Source organism: Harpia harpyja, chromosome 21, assembly GCF_026419915.1.
Source record: "Harpia harpyja isolate bHarHar1 chromosome 21, bHarHar1 primary haplotype, whole genome shotgun sequence".
Taxonomy (NCBI): Eukaryota; Metazoa; Chordata; class Aves; order Accipitriformes; family Accipitridae; genus Harpia; species Harpia harpyja.
The window spans coordinates 5,626,485-5,646,636 of NC_068960.1; the positions used below are offsets into that span (position 1 = coordinate 5,626,485).

Genomic DNA, 20,152 nt, shown 5'->3' on the forward strand with positions numbered 1-20,152 from the left:
ACTGCTGGCCCTGCGGTTAGTGAGGTCTGCCAGCTCTACCTGATTAGAGAATATGCTTCAGTAAGAGATATTGAGAATCCTTGCACTGGAGCTTATAGTTTTTGCTTCTCTTTGTTCCTGATTAGGATGCTCTCTGAAAATAAGCTCACAAATGAGGCTTAAAATACCTGACTATAAAGAGTAGAAAGAAAAATTCTGTGTAGAGAAGTGTGGATCCTAGGTTGGAGATATTTCAAGTGCAAGTTGAATGTCTGGTGCAACCCGGCTTGAAAATACGTATAAAACTGCTCAAATGCAAAAATGATCCACCTGGCTCTCTTCTGTGGCATCTTTTATGGGAGAGTTCATAAACAGCCTGGGGGATTTCTGCTTACACATCGGTGAATCCCGCTTTGTGATACCGTTCCAAACAGGCAAATTGCTGATCTGCACGGGTAACAAGGTACTTCGTGCTTCAGAAGAACTATTTTCAAATACAAAGTTAACTATGAAGATAAATGTAGCTATTAACACTGAAGGTTATTATAAAGCTAAGGAATGTGATTCACCAGTCAAGATAGCTGGCTGAAAGTCCAACCAGCTGCAGTAGTGAACTGAAAGACACTGAATTAAAAACAAACAAAGCAGATGGTTGGCAAATAGCAAATAAGTAACTAAGCACCAGTTTCTGGTACGGATCTGATGAAAATGTGTTTCAGGAACCACTACAGCCAGAAAAGGTCAGATAATGTATTTCAGCATTAGGGAACCTCTAACTTGAGAATGCTGATCTGGTGGCAGCCCTAACAGCTGTTTTTAAATAGCCCAAATTTATTTTATGTTATTTATTTTTTAAAGTTTCTGGAAGGACTCCCTGGAGGACTGGTAAATGCTGATTTTGTTGTTGTTTAGTGGAAGTGGCCAACCTTGGTGACGTTGCAAACATACTGGTCATTGCAAAGCACCACAAGGTGCGTGTTGGATGGCTTGCCAAGCCAAAGGTCAGAGGAAATACAAGGATGGTTCATAGCAGGAATGGCCCACTGCTTGGCTGTCAGTGGCTGTGGCCTGGATGTTGTACGGGGAGCTGGATTAAATAGTCCTTTCCAAGAGTTCTTGGGCTGGGAATCCATCCTGACTCCATGTTGCTTCAAAGAGCTGCAGTACTTAAGTGCATAATAGTAAGTGGAGGAGGCAGCTGGCTGTTGTCTGTTGGATTTCTTCTTCCTTTGCTGGATCCTTGCTTGTACTTCCAGTTTGAATGTCAGGGAACTGTGTTTCTAATGCCAGATGTGAGGTTAGAAAACAGCAGTGAAGAGTCTGTGCTCCTGCGTTTTCTTTCTGAAAGACATTGTAATCCAAAATCTGCCATTCTTCTGCCAGTCAGTAGTTGTAAAGATGTTGGAGGAAAAGAGCCTGGTTTTTGCTTAGAAGTTAAAGTCCCTCACATGGCCATGTGAGGACCTGGTGAACAGGGAGCACTGCAGCCCGGTTACCTTCAGCTGGTGCTGGTATGACTGCTTGTCGAGTCCTGCTCTGGTGGCTGCTCTTATTCAGGTGCCAGATGTGGATGCTGTGATGGGAGTGTGTTCACAGCAGCTGTTTTGAGGGAAGAAGCCTTTTCCTTGAGGTTTATTGGGTGGCTGTGCAACACCTTGGTCTCTATCTCCTAAGCAGTTCAGCTGTAGTGCTTCAGGCTTGTGATTCTTCTTGGATAGAAAGGGTTCATCTCAAGCACTAGTTATTAATCTAAAGGTAGCATTGAGAAGGCATGGAAATATACAGTATATACAGTAATTACAGTATACCTAGCAAGAGACAAAAGAAAAAAAAGGGGTTGGTGGGAAGCATAGCTCAGGATTACACTGTGAGGGGGGAACTATCAGCCAATTTAGGATGTGAAAGAAAATGTACTTCCTTCTTTTACTTCTTTATAATTTTGTCCTTGGTGAGTAGTGTTGCTGCTGCTATATGAAGGAAGGCCTCGGTGTGTTTAAGGTTTTCAAGGTCAAAGGCACAGGGCTGCTGGCTAGCGAGACTGTCTGTTGGTGGGAGGATGTGATACTTTCAAAATGCAGAACTGCAGTGGTGAGATGAATAGCCTTTTAGTGGGTGGAGAAATGGGGGAAGTCTCCAAATCAACAGCAAGTGTCCAAAGTGGCTTAAATTTCCCGGTGAAATAAAAGGTGAAAGATTGCAAAGGATAAGTTGATAACAAGTGGGGAAGCCACTTTGCAGTCAGTGCCTTTATGAAAGGCAGAAATTTTGCTTTTGGCTTGCGGGGATCACTTTTTTCCTAGACAAAAGTTGGCATTTAGTGCACCTCTGCATCAGTAGCAGTATGTAAATCATGCATTGAATGGTCCTAAAAGAACAGTGTTGCCAGATGAAGGCATGTCAGGATGATGGCTTGCCTCTCTATGGTTATCAGGTGTGACAGTAACAACAGGGGAGCTGTTTGCTGTTATCTCAGTGCTAACACTGGTACTCCAGGCCCAGCTTCAGATTAGCAATCCCAAGTAATGAAGCATGCTTGATGGCTGTGTCCAAGTGGCACACACACATGGTTAGGTTAGCACAGAGGGCTGGGGTGGCACATATTGACGAGGCATGGATCTATGAAGCTCTAAGCAGCTAAAGCTTCAGCAGAGCATATGGTGTTTGCATTTTTGTCTCTAAAACTGATCCAAGTAGTGCTCTGCTGAGAGGTAGATACTTTGCAGTAATTTCTTCCCCAGATGTAGCTGCTATGAAAACAAATGTTGAAGGACTTATTTTTTCACAATGGCCCTCTCTATCAAGGGCGCTTCAGTGTTCACAAGTCACTGGATTAGCATGACAGGGGTGGCTTGAAGCAATGCCGATAAGAGCAGAGTGTTTCCTGCTAAAATTATGACCGAGTGACTTTATAATTCTGCTGTCTTGCACATTTTTCAATCCTGGACTTAATAGGAAAGCTTTGGCTGCCTGAAGTGTCACCACTTCCTCTTTTGCATCTGTAAATTGCAGAAGGATTTGATGGTGTCCAAGCTTGCAGCACACAGACTGGGGTTAGTGCTAGAAGAGGTCACTCTTTGTTCTGGGAACTGTGAAGCATTACAAAATGTTTCCTCCCTTGTGCTGTGTTTGGAAAGACTATTCTTTCTAATAATCCAGAAAAACAGTGTTTTCTAAAGTCCTGTGTGGGTTGTTTTTTGTTGTTGTTGCTTTATTTAATTTTTTTTTGCAACATGCAGGTGCATAGATATGCTCAAATGGTCCAAGAGAAAACTTACTATTGTCACCTGCCTTACAAGTTGGACAAAAGTTTTAAGTTGTTTAAAAACAACAAAAAGACCACCTTTGTGTTGCAGAAATCCATGCAAACAAATTGACTTTAGGTTTGCCTGTTTGTACTCTGAAAACCTAGGAAATACTATAGTTAAATGCAGTCCAAACTTTGCTGCATGGTTTGTACTTGCTATCTGAATGTTTGAAGAATGAGTCCATTTCTTTACAGAGTGGAAGATCTTTTTTTAAACGTCCATGAATTGCTTCTGCTAAGCAGGCCGTGACTGATTTGAAATGCACACTGGAAATCACACTTGCATATAACGCATGGGAGAAAGTGATAATGCATTGTGCACAGGTGACCTCTGCTTGTGGCTGAACTGGATGTTCGGTTCGAATGCACTGGAAGGCGGCTGTGCTGCAAACAGCAAGGGTGGAGCATGCTGTTGCTGGCAATTCCTAAACCACCTAGAAGTCTAAGGGACTACGTACTGAATTATTTGTCGGTGAAATTATAAGTAAAGCAAAAAGTAAATAAAAGTTACTACAAATCTCCAAATAAGGTTGTGGTGAATGCTGTGCAAGAGTGCGGAAGCTGCAATGCTAAGTTGTGTTTACAGGGAGGTGTGGTTTATGGGAGCAAGGTTCTAACTAGTGCTTTCTGGCATTATCTGTAGCTGTGTGCTCAAAGTCTCCTTGTTAGCTTTTTCTTCTCTGTAGAAGTCTTTTGCACAAAATTTGGCACTGAGCTGCAGCCTTGGAAAGCTGGATAGTTTTTTTTAATGGCATCAAAGACTTTTTTGCTCCTGAACTCCTGTGGAATGGCACTGCTGTATCACTGCTGCAGTGCTAAGATCTGTGTGCATTGGTGAAACTGCTTCCAGCACCCATTTGGAATAAATACATGCGTATTCCTTGTTGGACAATACTTCTGTACAAGAGAAAAAAAATGATAGTGCTGTATTCTAACATACTGAACATGATTTTAAAATTAGATTTGGACTGTGAACATGAATGTTTGTCTGTGCTAGGCCTCTTCAGGCAAGACCTCAGTGGAGAAATAGTGCAAAACTGTGGTTTCAACATTGTGCCTTTGTTTGTGTAAATGGGACCTAAACCTGAGGGCCTGCATGGGGAATCCAAAAATTGATGAGACTCTTCCATCCCTAATAAAGTTTGCAGCTTCAGACCCTTTAGTCATACCTGTCTGAAGTGGAGGTTTGTGGTTCCTGAGGTCACGGTCCAGCTGGGTGGCTGGAACACTTTGCACTCTGGAGCTGCTCGGTGATTAAATCAAGGAACTGACCTGGCTGAAAACCGGTTTCAACACCAGCGCAGAGGTGTATCTGATTCAAGTTATAGTGTAACTAGGCCTGGTGCAAAAAGAAGCAGTTCTGCTAACTAGAGGCCAGGGTACTAGAACGGCTGCCCAGTGAACCAGATTGAGCACCTGATCCAGGCATAAAACACTGCTGCTTCTTGTTGGATGAGTTCTAACCCTGGTCTGGCATAAACCCGGGGCAGGAACAAAGTACCTGTGCTTCGTAGTGCTTCAGCACTAAGAGAGTTGGGTGGAAAAGTACGGGACGCAGAAGGCTTTGTGATGAATCTCCCTTTGGGAATATTTTGGGGTGTTCAATCAGTAAGTAGAATTCAGGAGCACCAAATAAAAGGTTCCTGGCTGAATTCTGTCTTCATGTGACCCCACAGGTTTTTCTAAACCATTGCTGCTTTTTTTTTTTTTTTTAAACCATCATGGAAAAAACCATAGTTCTGGGTTTGGCTTATAGATTAGCTGTTTCCTGCCCTTTATGGCTTCTTTCTGGTTTGGAGTCGGAAACAATGCTGAAAGCTGATAGAACAAACCACTGTACCACTAGTCTGTAATAGCATTTTATTTCTGGTTGTTTTGTGACCTGCAGAATTGCAGCTGAACAGGGAATATTTCTGTTAAAGTGCTAGCATCAACCCATCCTTTTCAGAGCTTACTCTTTCTTTGTTTCTCTCTGCCCTGAAGACCACACTCTCCATCACTTTAACAGTCTTGAACTGTTCTTGTTGCCACATGAGCAGTTGATCAATTTTTCACTTCTACAGCAGTAGATTATGTGTGATTTGATGCTCTCATTGGGTGGTGTGTGTGTATCTCCTCCTCACCAAAGTGCGTTAAAGCTTTGGACGTGACCTGTGAAACCACACGCAGCCATATTGTGTTGACATTGAGTGTCTAAGGTGGTGGTGTGATGCCACTTTACAGCTGGACGAGCAGTAACACAAATGGCTGTCTTCACTAGACCACTGCAGTTCAGCTGCGTGTCTGTAACGTAGCTACAGTCCCTCACCTTCCCTGCAAGTTCCTCTGTTGCAAGTCAGTCTACATTTTGAAGCCCTTTGCGGGGCTGTACCTCTTTAAAAGATTAATGAGGTTGGAAGCAAGATACAGGGCTGTGTGACCAGTTCGGGCCCATCCGTTTATCAGGGAAATTGTTTTCTAGTGCTGCATACTGATAGAAAGTGTCAAGCCTGATAAATATGCTCGAGCTTCTTCACTTCTTCATTCTCCCTAGAGCTTAGTTTCTAGAAAGAAATATTGATATGTAAAATATTGGAGATACTCACCAGGGACCAACCTGGAGTGGAGACAGGGCAGGAATATTTTAATTTTGAAGCTGGCTGGATAGTCAAATGAACAAACAGTTTCGTTTGTTTTATAAAGACTTAACAAAAAAAAAAAAAGAGGAAGGGAACTGAACTTCATACATTGAAGTGTGTGGGAGGGAACATCCTTTCAGATGTTTGGTGTGTTGGAGATAACGGCACCCTTCCTTTAATCAGTAGCCTTTTTTCCAAGTGCTTTTTTAACACAGCGCAGAGTCAGTGAGTCTGGGCTTCTGGGCATCTTATTTCTGTGCTCTGGTTGAAATAGCTCTTCCTGCTGGAATCAAAATCGGAAATGACCTGAACTACACATGCTGAACAAGAGGAAGGTGGGGAGTGGCTCGCTGGCTGGAAACTTGTTAGTTCTGTTTATCTGTTCAGTAGCTTAGAAATAATTACTTTTGAAATGTTAGGAATTTGGCTAGTGGGAGCATTTGCTGTCTTGTTATCTATGGAAGTATGATGCTGGGAAAAAGTGGTATTCTTCTTGTAAGATTTTAGTTATAGTAAAATTTGTGACTAATATGGTTACAAAACTTTTTTTTTTTTTTCCCCGTTACACCACTTTCATAGAGGGAGTTGCCTTGAATCTGCATCTGCAGACCTATTAGTCTGAATAAAGATTTCTGCACGCTCGGAGAGCAGGAGAATGGCAGTCAGATGATAGCCATGTATGGAATATGGCTGGACATGTTTTAATGCCAATGACATTGGTTTGCAATGTCATATTGGTCACGTATGGTATTTAAATGTTATGCTGTTATTCCTGGGCTCCATGGATGAAACTTTAAGTTAACTTTAGAACCAAGAACCTCTTGAATAGTTTTTTTTCCTTACAAGATCAGCATACAGGTCAATATTCAAAAGAGTTGCTTTATTTTAAAGATCGTAAGTTATGTTGATACTTTTGAATGCTTTAGTCTGAAGTGCATAAATATAAAAGGGGTTCTCTTATTTGATTGTTGTGGGAGTAAATTTTTCCTAATGCGTGTTTGCTAGGGAGTAGCCGAAGGATCTAGATCTTGGCTATGGCTTAAAGTTTGTCTTGGGGCGGGGGGTGGCGGGGGAGAAAAAGGATATGTTTGAAGGGCAGACTGAAATGACCAACATGTGAATGATGAGGTCTTCCTAAATGTAAATGCTTTGCCCTGGCAATCTATGGGTGCTTTTATATTTGCTTTAGGATGGTTGCTATCTTCAGACTAGCAGTATTTCTTGGGGATGGTCATGTTTTCCAGGGGGACAAACTTAAGCTGAGGAACAAGTATAGTGATGGAGTTCCGTGAATAGCAGGTCTTTCTTATACCTAGGAGAGCCATTTTTGTGCCTGGAGAAATCACTAAGGATATGAGCAAAAAGGACAGAAGACTAAACCTAGATCAAGTGCTCCACTAGAGTGAGTATTAAAAATAGTTTGAGGAGCTAAGATAGTCTGTGGTGCCTACAGCAATGAACTACATGAAATAAGCCTGCCTGAGTCCTGGGACATCAGAGGCTTACTTTGAGCTGACCTCCTGTTAAAGGACTTGAAAAGACAGCCCTTGCAATTCAGCTTGTCCAACTTGATTAGATTTTATCTGGAGCTTGATTGAATTTGTGGACAAGATTATGAAAAGCAACATGACTGTCAATGAGGTGAGCAGTCTTTGAGGGGAAATTCTCTAGTATCCCAGAGGGTAGTGCTTTCAAGTTCAGTTATGAATATTAGAATTCCTTGATTTAGTTACGGGCTTTAATAGGGCATTCTTGCTGCTGTGCCGTCAATGATACTAGCTTCACACATAGCTTGCGTGGTGCTTGTTACCCTGAACTTGGTGTTTGCTTGAGTCTTAAGTATCCTCAAAGTGGAGGGTTTTCTTCCCATCTTAGCTGTTACCAAAGTGGTCTTAGTCCCTGGGATCATAGGTTTTTAGGGAAAAAGCTTTGATCCTCAAGCACAGCAGCAAAAATAGCCTTACTCGTTAAGGTGGAGTTGTGTCCGCTGTGCTTCGTTGCTCTAGCAGGTCAGATTGGACAGATGATGACCTCTGGATAGCTTGCTTAAACAACACATCTTAATATTTATGTAGTGGATATCAAAGTCAGACTCTCATTTGAGGACATAGGGATTTATAGGCTTTTTGTAAGATGAGAGGAAAATGGAGGAAAACTGTGATATCTTCCCCCTGTGGATGGGGTAAAAGACAAGTTTTAGAAACAGCTATGCAGCCTACTGTTTCCTTCATTTCCTGGCTCTGTTTCAGTAAATGTGGCATTGCCTACAGCTCAGAGACTGCACCAGTGGCATGTTGAGTGATTGCTTGAGCCCAGTGAGAGCCAGCCTACCCATCACAGTGCTGAATTGTCCCAACTTTTCATGTTGGTGTTCTTGTTTTTCTTCTGTTGCTAAATGTCCAGTGGTGATGCTGGAGAAGAGAGAAAGAAAAAAAAAAAAAATCTGACGCCTTCAGATATAGCAGCAGCTGTTAATGGGGAAAGTAGTACTTTGTCAATACTGGGGAGATCTTACTCGTTAAAACTATGTTTTTTACCTCTTTTTTTTGTTGAAGTAAAAGCAAGTTGATGCAGAAATAACAGTAATTTATAAGCTTGAGAACTATGCCCATATAAATGATTATGAACCTTTTTGGCTACTGCCGAATAATGCAGAAATCTAATCTTTAGCTGTCTGCTTATCAAATGTCTTTACAACTAGTTTTGCTGCAACTCACTCAAGGGAACTAACAAAAGATGTGACAGATTTTCAGATGAATTTGTACTTGCAGTCCCTAAAAACTTTAAAAATGTTTTAGTACTGAGTATGCTGGCAGGATCTACCAGTTCTCTCTGACATGAAAGTGTATGGGGAAGGTGCTGTATTTCTTGGAGGTTTTTCTCCGTTTCAGATGACTGTAGCAGAAATGGGCGTGTGTATGTGTGTGTGCAGGGAATCTGTGGTTTTTGTCTTTAAGATATTAAATCTGCTCTTTGCTCTATCCCCAACAGGGCTGGCAGCACGGATTGCTTCAGGGCCTCCTATTTCAGTGCAGAGTTTGGTCATCAGGAGCCAAGCTTATCTATTTAACTTCATGCTAGTGCTTCTCATCTGCTTCAGTGCAGTTTGATCAGCTGAGGGGCAGGCAATTTAGGGGAGGCACTAACATAAAACACAGTTGTTTCTGCAGTGGTTTGACTTTTGGTTTATAAATAGTGGGAAGCAGGTAGCTGTTAGAGGCTGCATAAGCAATTGCTGTAATTACAGTTGTGCAATGGCAAAAGGGAGAGATGCTAATGCTTCTCTACCCTCTAACACAGTTTTCTTTGCCAGTGAAGAGGTGAAGGTGACAGTGTTGTATGTGATGGGACTCCTGGGCTTGTAGCAGCTGGACCATTGAAAAAAGCTAGAGAAGCTGTATGTATATGCCTGTGTTCTAAAATACCTTGTCCCTGTCGCAAAATTCTGTCATTTTCCCCCGCCACATGCTTTTAGCTTACCTGGGATCTTGTATGGGCCTCAGTAGTAGCCAGCATTAACTTGTCACGCTCTTAGTACATTCACTATGCTGCCCTAAGACCTTGCCATGGTCTTTGGTTTTGTTTTCAGGGGCCAACTAGGGATTGTAACAACAGAGAATTTTGATTTGCTTGCTTTCAAAAATGATAGAAGTTGGGCTGTTTGTTTTGCTGTTCAGTTTTCAGCCTTCTTCCTTCTATTAGCTCTGCTTTTCTGAGCTGAGAGTCAGCACTGTGTGACCAGATGCTGTCTGCAAAGATGCACCTGATCAGTAATGACTGCTCAGAAAACTTAACTTCTCCTGTGCATACTGGGAAGTGGGGCAGAGGAGTTCAGGGTATCCTTCACTTGGCTTTAACTCTGAGTGCTTCTGGGAGATAATGATTTTGAGTCTGGATGGAAAGAATTCCAGGCCTTTCTTGTGCTGCAGCCTGCAAACCATTGTGTTCTTTATCCAGTTGCAACCTTTTTTTTTTTGTGTGTGTGTGTGTCTCAGATTAATTTTTGCTCACATCTAATGGTGATTTGGTTTAGGTAGTTGTCCTAGAGGAAAGCTGTAACAAGCTCTCCTGCTGTGAGCTGTTGTGCTGAGGCACTAGAACTAGTTTTCCTCCTCCGCATCCGTGGCACACTTCATGATCTGTTTTGTGGCTGCAGTGGTGGTAAGCCCAACAGCTGGATCAGTTGCTTTTCCACGTTACGGCAGTTTCTGTACTCTTTCCTGCTTGTCCTTCTGTGAGAAGCTCTGATCTTCTGTAAATGTCAGTGTGGTCTAGGACCCTGGGACTGGAGCCCTTTTCATAGGGAAGCTGAGGCTGGGTAGCTTTCTCTGTTGTGACCGTTTCCTCCCTCACTTTCGTGAATTAATGGAGTGGAACACCTACAAGAGCGGCACTCATGCTATGCAGTGCTGCCTTTGAAGAGTATTAATACCTTTTGGGTGTCAGCACTTCTCTGACCTGCGTCAGACACGAGCACAACTGCGCATCTTACCCCTTCCCGTCCACCCCATCCTTATTTCTGCAGTACTGTCTTCCTGCTCGCCAAGGAAAACCTGAGCTGTGGACTGAGGTAGAACGTGGGATCATCCTATACTGCTTTTGTTGAAATAACCTGGTGTGGCTGCTCTGCATCAACCCTGTCATTTGTTAAACTGAGGTCCTGCCTCCTTTGGCTGTCTCTCCCTGATTGACCTCTGGTGGGGAAGAGCGATCAATATTGCAATTAGCTGGGGAGCTGGAGCAGTGTTGGTGCTTGTCAGGCTGGGCTGTGGGGATGCAGAGGAGGGGTTGAGCAGGGAGCTCTCATGCGTGCTGGCAGCCTCCCACCTCCCAGGCTGGTTGCTGTGCAATTCTGGAAGGCAGCAGCCAATGGGATGCACGAGCATCCGTGCAGTTGGGCTCGCCGAATAACTCCCGAGGTGCCTTGTTTTCAGTCTGAACCGTGTAACTTCTCTATTGCTGCTTTTTTTTCCTTCCTTACCTCTTCTTTCCTCCCCCCTTGGCTGTCTCATTTTGTTGTTTTGAGGAATAACATCCATGCTGTTGAGTGTCTCGCTTGGTCTTGAATGGTACTGGCTGCATTTCTCATGCCCACGGAGCTACTGTCCGTGCTGTTCAGCGTTGGGGGAGATCTGTCACCTTTTGGTGCTTTGTGACCATATCAGGTAGGGCAGGTCATGCAGCGGGAGGCAGACCTGAGCTCTGAAGGCTTGTGCTTTGCCTAGCCCTCTAAGCAAGCTGAAAATAGCCTTAAAATGGGTCATCAGCAATTTTATGTGCATGGGCTCTCCGCCTGTTATGTGTGCCAGCGTAAATGCTGTGTAACTGCATAATGATTTGGGGCCTCCAGTGCAGGAGAGATGTTGACTAACTGGAGCATGCCTAAGGGAAGACCACTGAGATGGTTAGGGCCTGACCTGTGAAGAGAGGCTGGGAGGCTTAGGACCCTTCAGCCTGGAGAGGAGAAGGCAAAAGGACAGATCTATGAGCAGCCTTCGCATACTTGAAGGAGGGACTTGGAGAAGACGGCACCGGGCTCTTCTCAGAGGCGCCCAGCAAAAGGACAAGTGACAACAACCACAGGTTGCAAAGGGAAATGGCACTTGGGTGCAATCACTTATGAACATTCTTCTTTATAGTGCTGGAGCAGGGACTGAGGGAAGCCTTGGAAACTCTAGCCTTAGAGACACTTGAAACTTGCCTGGGCAAGGCTCTAAGCAACCCCATCTATTAAATTAGCCCTACTTTTAGCAGCAGGTTGCACTGCAGTGACCTCCAGAGGTCTTTTCCAGCCTATTGTCTTCTACTATTTTTATGGAATCTGTGAAATTGAGGTTTGTCTCTGAAATACCGTAGCAGTAACATGTTGACTTAGTGGAGTGAATGCTATAAAACTGGAGCTTTAAATGTGGACATTTAACATTTATGGGAATTAATCTTTCAGGATGCTGTGATGCCAATTTTCAAGTTACCAGGAAAGGCGATGACTATGAATGCTGCTTTCCCCCTTCTCTGTGGGGTGCTAAGTTAAGGCTGAACGGTGCTTTGTTTTCCCAGTTACCCCCACCCCCCGTTAGCGTGATCTCTATTTAAAAAGTATGCCTTACATTCACATATTCTCCATATTTTCCTTTCAAAATAGTCAAGACAAACATGTAAAGAAAGTAATTCTTATTTTATCTTTATTAAAGTCCAGTGGTGTGCAAGTAGGTTACAATCTTAACTGTAATGAAAAGCTAATCACCAGCATTCTCCACCCTCTGGGATCCCAGGAGGTTACTGGAGCAGCACACTGCCCCAGTTTCTCTTCCTCATGTGTGGAAGAGAATGTGATGATTGAATTTTTTTGTTTTGTTTGGTGTTTTAAGCATGACTCTCGATAAGCTAGTTTGATAGTAGGCTGCTATGTGTAGGGCTAGCATTTGACAGATGACTTTAGAGGGGGAAAGCAACTTAAGTAGCTTAATAGGATTTAGCTCTGTCTATACTGCCAGAGCGTGTTATAAACCACTTTAGTGGGATTCCTTCTTTAAATATAGCCATGACATGAGTGTAGGCAGAACCTCTAAGAGAGCTCTGGGAACTTTCCTGAAAAATCAATTTCAAGATGCAGTTCAGAAGAATTGATGAATGAATGAGTACCTGTGCAGGAGCTCAAGGAATCCTACCAGCACTGATCTCACGAGCAGGATATAGGATCTCTGAAGGAGGGCTGTGTGCATATTAGTTTATACCTATAAAGTGCATTGATTTCTAGTGCAAATCATGTGTCTGTCTTGGGAAAGCAGAGCGGCTAATGAAAAATCCTGCTAGGACACAGTGGGGCAAACACATGCTGCTTTTAACCAATGTAACTGCTATTACAGCAAAATAGCCCCATGTCCTATGTATTCCCACAACTTGGTGCTAAAGGAAGCTAAAAGTGAGGTGTATTTGTCCCTAAATACATGATATAAACCCAGTACTTTAAATTTTTTAGGCCAGTGGTCTGTAACAACTTTCAGCCTTGCAGGGAGACGAGCCCTAAGAGAGTTGAACAGCTTTGCTTAGTTGAAAGGAGAGAGTTTCCCCTCTTCCCCTGACCTCATGGGGGAATGGAGAAACTTTGAGAAGAGCTGCTGAGACCCAAAGCTGCAAAGCGGGATGCCCTCTGTAAATACATGTTGTGGCACCATATTTGACTTGTAACTGTAAGGTTTTTCAATCTATATGCACATCTACTGTTAGCTGTTTCCCTGTTCTCATGAATGGCATTCAGGAAGTGAATTTAAGAAGCATGTGCTCCCCTTTTTTATCCGCCTGATGGCTGGGCAGCAGAAGTGGAGGGGTAAGGCTGTGACCACTTGCCAGAATGCTGCTCTTGAGGGGGCAGCATCTGACTTTACCCCGGCTGCTGAGAGGGCCATCTGCAGCTCTGCACTGCTTAATGGGGAAAGCTGTAAAGAAAGCATCTCTATTCAAATTGTATTTCCCTTCAGTATAGCTGCCGGAGGCCCTAATCCCTTCTCGAATTTGGCGAGGAGCCTGCATGAGGCCTTTCTTAGCTCTGTAGCTTCCCTTGCGCAGGCTGCAATGCTGAGCAGAGAAGTGGTTAATGACGCTCCCAGTCTTGTCAGTGGTGCAGAAACACAGGCTCCAGCTGTGACTGTGGTGGGTCTTGGCTAGCTTGGATAGTTTTTTGATCTGCTTCCTCTGTTAGTCTCTCTATGGTATTTTTTTTTCCCTGGGTTTGAAGGTTCTCAATAGTTGAATATTGGTTGTCTTTGTCTCTGAGGGTTTTTTTGAGAGCTTTTTTTTTCTTCTTCTTTAAAGAAAGAAAAGGAAAAAAAAACCCAACTCAAAAAAACCCCAAAATAAAACCAAGGAGACTTGATGTGGAATTGTTTCCTGCACATGAATGTGCCTCTTTTGGGGGAGGGAAATGTACAGCTTTAAGTTGAAGAAAGAGATTTCCTCTTTTTTTTTTTTCTTTTTTTTTTTTTTCTTTTTTAAACCCCAACCGTAGTAGTCTTCAAAGAGGCAGTTTGGAGTGAATTTATGGTGAGAAGCATGGCACTTGTTTGTCTCCGACAGTTAAATGACATGTTTGCATTGTTTGTACAAGGAGGTCAGTTCAGGTCCACAGTCAATAGATGGGTCAGAGGTCTGTGTTCCTCCTTCCCCAACTTACAGAAGCTATCCCTATGGGATATTGCCCCTTTCCAGTTCTTTGCGGCCTCTCCACATGACTGACGTACTGCATTGAAGCTAACTTCAAATACAAATTATTTTAAGGAAGATGTCATATGGACTGCTAGCTGTAGCACAATGGGCTGTGACTTTTTAAAGATGTAGGGCAGTTTGCCTTTTGATTTTGCTCTTTATCCCCTCCCAGAGGTCAGCCATCAGGGCAGCTAGACCAATGTAATTTGCTAATGTAACCAAGAGTGCTATTTCTCTCACCCTGTAGTAGGCTTAATGTGTATTATGAACTACACTAAGTTTTTGCTGTGTAAACAGCCATTTGGCCTGCTTCAGTTGTGTAGACAAATGCCAGTGAAGCTGAATGGAGTAAATAAAAATGGAAATGCAGTGCCCTGTTTTTATTTTTGTTGTTTTTTTCTTGTTGTTCTAAACTTCTCACTCTTGATTCTGAAGATTGACTTCAGGTTGCAAACTGAGCACAAACTGGACGTGGATCTCCATGTTAAAGACACCTGAGTAGCACCAATCTCGCCCATTCCTGTCACTGATGTATAAATGCAGAAGGCCAATTATAGCAATTTACCTTACTGTCCATTCACTGCTAATAGAAGCAGTTTATGAAGCCATTTGCGGTGGATTTGTTATCTTAGCCAGAAAGTCTTTCTTTTCCTCCTAATTAATTATTATTATTTTTTTAAACTCAGGTGCCTTCAAATGCCAAAGTGTACGCTAGAGCTTCTTACTGTGGCTTAAGCATTTTCCTAATGGCCGCTGTTTAGAAGAAGACCTCTTCCTGGTGCTAATGATACGAAACAAGTTGTAAAAATGTTAGCAAGCACTTTTAAGTTGCCTTTCAAGTCTAACATTAGTAACAATTTGACGTTGGAGTTTCCGTTCCAATTTGGACTCTCTCTCAAATTATTCTGCATCGCTTTTGTGGTTCAGTGCAGCAATGTTATGCTTGAGTTTATAGTGTGCAGCAGTAGATGCATGGCACAAAACCTTCTAAGACATAAATGGGATTAAAATGGTGCCTGCAGAGATGTTGCCATTAAGAATTTTCTGGGCAAGACATTGATCTGCAAATGATTCAAGGACACAACCCCGTTGGCCCAGCGATGATCACGTTTTCTACATTTGTCCTGAATTTTTTCATCTCTCTTGGGCTTCTCCATACTTTGTGTGTTCCTGTGGTACAGTCAGGACACTTTCATAATCCTTCCGATGGTAAAGAGTACTAATCCTTTGTTTCCAGGTAGAGCTGATTTTTAAAAAAAAGCAGGGGGGGAGCTGTGATTAATGTTCTTTGCAGATCAGTTACGGGTCTTGCCATAAATCATTGCTCTACCCTGAATAGTCTCCTTAAAAATGAGCTTGGTAGGTCTCAGTAGACCTTGGAGTATGTTATTTGCACACAGTGCTTGGGGACTGAGGTAAAGTTGCTACTTCTGTTAGTCCTGTTGTTGCGCTTCTCCCCAAAGTGAATGAGCTTCCCTACCTGTTTGGGCCCGATCAGCGAGCCTGACCATACCCTGGTTACAGTCCCACCAAAATTACTTGGTGGTGGAAGGTTGCAGTGATGTTGCGAAGGGAATGAGGTGCCGTGCATGGTCCTGTAATGGAAACCTGTGAAAGGCAGCCTGCCCTGGCTTTCCAGAATCACTTTGGTCCAAGTGTGGTGGTTAAAAATATCTTCTCTTAAAATGAACTTTTCATGTGGAAATTTTGGAGACAAATTTGGAAACTCAGTGTGGGTTTTTTATCACTTGGTGTAGACAGGAAGTGGCCATACTCAAACTGTTTTCCTCTCAGCTGCTTTGATATGTCTGCAAGTCACGAGCTGCATAGAGAAGATGCCAGGAAAGTATAGTGAGAGGAAGAATGCTTCTGCTGGATGTCTGTGCTTGTGTCCTATGCAACTGAATGCGTACGCTGCTAAGAAATTCAAACAAATCTTCTTTGCCCAGCAAGACTTCTTAACTAACACAAGTGATGTGATGCTGCGTCACTGAGGCCAAACCAGCAAGTCCAAAATAATGGCAGAAGCGAGCAGAACCGCATTATCTACAGTGGTCATGCTTATGAAAAAGTTGCCATCCCTGATGATGGGATGGGCTAATCCTGTTGATGAGTTGATGTTCCTTTGGGGAAAGTTTCCACAACTGGGACAAGTTTTTGTTTTCTGTTCCACTTAGGGGTGGTTCTGCTCATTTCCGCTCTCCTTCCCCTCCCTCCCCAATGCCTTGTTTATCCTCTTCCAAATAGGAATGGCATGTGAAAGCCTCTCTCAAAGCAGACTGATGGCTGCCTGCTAAGAGGGTACTGTATGGTGTATGCAGCTTGCAGTGATCTCCCTGCCAGGCCTTTTCTGCTCTGGACATCAGAGCTGAGGGTTGAGCTCAGTGTCTTCAAACTGTAGTGGCTGATATTTTCAGATTTGGTTGGCTGGTTTAAAGAGGAGATGATTAAGAAGATCAAGATGCTGCTGTGAGCCTAAATATGGCATTTAATCTTAACCCGTGCCATGTCGTTACCTATCCAGTCCTGGAAAGGACAGGGTTTAGGTCCTACAGAGGAACAGGAGACTTGTAGACGATGCATGTAATCACCTCTACTGAAAGACTGTATCTTCCTGGAGAACTCTTGAAATTCACAGGAGCAGTATGAATATTTGGGTTTCAAACCATACCTAATAAGGAACAGCAACAGCTAAAAAGCAGGTAGCCTGCAGTAAAGCACAGACTCTTACAGCTGGAGTCTTGAAAGAAAATCCTTGAGGTTGGTGTCCACTCCAGAGCTTGCATGGTCAGCATAGATAAAAAAAAATGTAGTGTCCCAGCGCTTTGCTTGATAGTGTGTAAGGATAGGCACATAGGAGCGAGTTTTTTGGGCGTTTTTTTCCCCCCTCTAAATGAAATGTATTGTCTCTGAGAGCCCACGATGTCGGAGGGGGAAGGGAAAAAGGATGGAAATTGGATTAAGTCACTGGGCTTCAGGCCTAAGCATTTCCTGACTCCCCCCCCCCCCCCCAATACACCAGTGCTGCCTAGTTCACGTGCTGGGCTGTGCAAGTGTGCCCAGGTCCCTGCCTGCGTGCAACAGGCAGCTTGGCAGTGCCACGTCTTGCCTTCAGGGAGTTCCAGGCCAGCAGGAGCATAGCTGAGCTCCTGCTGCAGAGCTGGGGATGGGGAATTGTCTTGGCATGGGAATTTATACAGCACTTGGGCTTGAGCCAGGTAACGCAGGCAGTGCTTGCTTATCCCTGAGTTGTAGGAGCATTAAATTCATACTTCCTTTATAGCATGGGGGTTTTTTCCATTATCCAGTTTGCTGGAAAATTACCTTGCAAGGAGATTGTGTTTTAAGACTTTAATGTATGATACAGCTTTCTAACCACGGAAATAAAGCTGCTTCTAAAAGACCTCGAGTAGAGGAGCTGCTGTCGGGTGGGAATGTGTGAGCTTATCTGTTGTGGGAAAGGACTGTCTGGTGAAATTGTGCAGATCTGCCATAGGTGAGCTGGGCAAGCTGAGCATGGATGGGAATGGTGCAGGAGACCCACCAGATTCTTCCATCTATCCTTTTGGTGCCCTTTGCCTCAATATTCCAAATACTTATCTGATTCTTGCCTTTAAACAAAGTTAACTAATGGTTTTAACTTTGTCCAACTGGGAATGCTAGGAAGGAGTAAACTTCTAAAGCTGAAGGCCCGTTCCCAAGAGGATTCCTTATGCGTTTTGCTGGTCTGGGATTTGGGGCAAAGACCTGCATGAACACTGATGCATCAGTGGTGGTTTTTTTAGAGCCCTGCAAGGGAATTTGCAGAATCCCCAGAAAGGAAATCCGCCTTTTCAGTGAGAATGCTCATTTGACAAGCTGCCAGTTCTGAGCTAAGCCTCATTTAATAAAGATTTAGTCTGTGGGGACCTGTCAGTGGAAACTGAATTTGGTGAGTGTCTCATTCTTTTCATCGCTGTAGTGCATAGAGGCTTTCAGCCAGCATTATGGAGAAACTAGGGATAAGAACATCCCATTTAGAGGACCCCCTTACCTCTGGGAATGTTTCCTTGCTGTGTAAGATGGAGATTGCTGAGTTGGTAACAGCTAAGGGAATAAATGGATTGTTATTTGACTTCAACCCAATAGGACTCCAGTGTTCACTGCTGATTAGCATGGCTTAGATCTGCATTCATGGGCAGAAAAAAAATCCAACCCAATTGTTAAGCAAATCCTTTCTACTTGGTGCTTTTCATCTCTCTGGTTTGTGATATGAGATGCTCTGATGAATTCTAGCACCTGCCCCCATGTAACGAGTGGAAGTTGAGGTGTGCAGACATACCTGTGCTCTATATATTGTTTAACCACAGCTCTCAAAACTCTGGTGATGGTTGTATTGCTTGTTGGTTACTGCAATAAACCAAGTATCAGCAAGGTTGTTTCTTTTCAGTCTCCATACTAGTGGCTTCTGTGAATTGGACCAAATATAAAGGCAGTGTTGAAAGCCTTTAATTATGAAATAAGGGGTCAGAATGTTAGTATGGAGGAAATGATGATGAATCTTTAATCAACCTAGCCTTGTTCTCAGGCATTGCCTGCACAAGGGCACTTGAGAAATTAATCTGAATTAACTGGAGGAATAAATTCAAAGCAGATTAAACCACTTTAAATGCACTAAAGTGAATTAAACTACACTGAATTAAGGCCATTCTAGTTAAACTACATTAAAACCCTGTGTGAACACTCATTTGTAATTAAAGTGGGTTTAGTTCACAGCTCTAATGCCAATTAACTGTGGAATGCCCTTGCCTGTGTAGGTAGCTTCTCAGTGTTGAGGAAGCTAGCCTGTTTATTGAACCAACTTAGTTAAATAGATTTGAGCTATCCAGTCATGCTAGGAGATATTTCAACTGTAGATCTGTTTTATTCTAATGTGTTTGCTGTATTGTCTTAAGGTGATTAAAAAAAAACAAACCATGACATAATCCTTGGCATTTTATCTTTTCCAGAAAGGAAAGCCAATAGCCAAAGAAAGCTAAAGGCAAAGTGTTGGCCTACATTGCTTGCTCCAGTGTGGACTTGCCCTAAATATATATAAAAAAAATCTACTGCACTCCCTTAACAGCGTGCTTTCTCTGGGAGATGTCTGTATAAGGAGATGAGACAGGGGAACCTGTCCTGTGTTTCCATGGTGCTCTTCCAAGCTGCTGAGGGATCCCTCACGAAGGAGAATACATCTCAGTACCGTGGGAAAAGCCTCTTCCACAGCACATTTCCTGCCCAGCCTTGCTCCTCTACTGTGTTGAGTACAGTAATTGGCCTGGGGAGGCCTGTGCCCCAGGCAGAGGAGATATGGATGGTTTAGTGCTGAGATCAGCAGTGGTTTCCACATCCTCCCCCCACATTACATTTGCCAATACATGGTTGGCTGCATTCCCTACCAAAGCCTGCATCCTTCTGTAGAGGCTGCGGGATGAATGACATCCTGAGACACTTAAGTATCTCAACAAACACCACGTACAGCATTTTTCAGAAATGAAAATCTAGTTTCTGAACACACAGCATGTTCAGAACAAGTTGATGGAGGGGGTCAGAGAGTGTTCCTCATGTTCCCAGCATTACAAAAAAAATCGGTTTGGTGGGACATAGTTACTTATCATCTCTGAGTATGTCAGCTTCTAAGAGATGTCCTGAAGTCTGCAAAAAACCAGTGTAGGAAGTAGTGTAGGCATGACACTATCCCACAGCAGTTTCTTTTCTTGCTAAGAAGACTTCCGTCCTTCATGGAATAAAGAGAGATGAGTGCTCCTTTGGCAGCAGCCCAGTTTGCTTCATTTGTTCTTCTGGGTGAACGTTTTTCTCTTCCCACACTCCTTTAACCTCTTCTCTCTGTTTTATTATCACAATCTCAAGTCTCTGCATGGAAATCCAGAAGGAACATTAGTTGCAGATTCAGTGGAAGGCTTTCTTTTGGCAAAAGCTAACTTTAAGGTAAAACTATAAACAGTTCTCAATGTGGCAATGATTAAGACAGCTGTGTTGTTGAGATGCTCAAAAGCTGTAGCTATTT

At 43.2% G+C, this 20,152-nt stretch overlaps 1 protein-coding gene across 4 annotated transcripts in view; it reads left to right on the forward strand.

The window, feature by feature from the left end:
• Window positions 1–20,152, forward strand: part of TTYH3 (tweety family member 3) — a 75,807-nt gene that overhangs the window by 16,372 nt on the left and 39,283 nt on the right. Inside the window, exon 1 of one of the 4 annotated variants that reach the window (XM_052772668.1) lies at window positions 6,145–6,236. The exons of the other annotated variants lie outside the window; for them this stretch is intronic. Within the exon in view, the coding sequence (XP_052628628.1) occupies window positions 6,219–6,236 (18 nt within the window). The 5' untranslated portion in view covers window positions 6,145–6,218. Of the gene's footprint in view, window positions 1–6,144; window positions 6,237–20,152 lie in introns of those variants that run through there. 4 annotated transcript variants of the gene reach the window in all.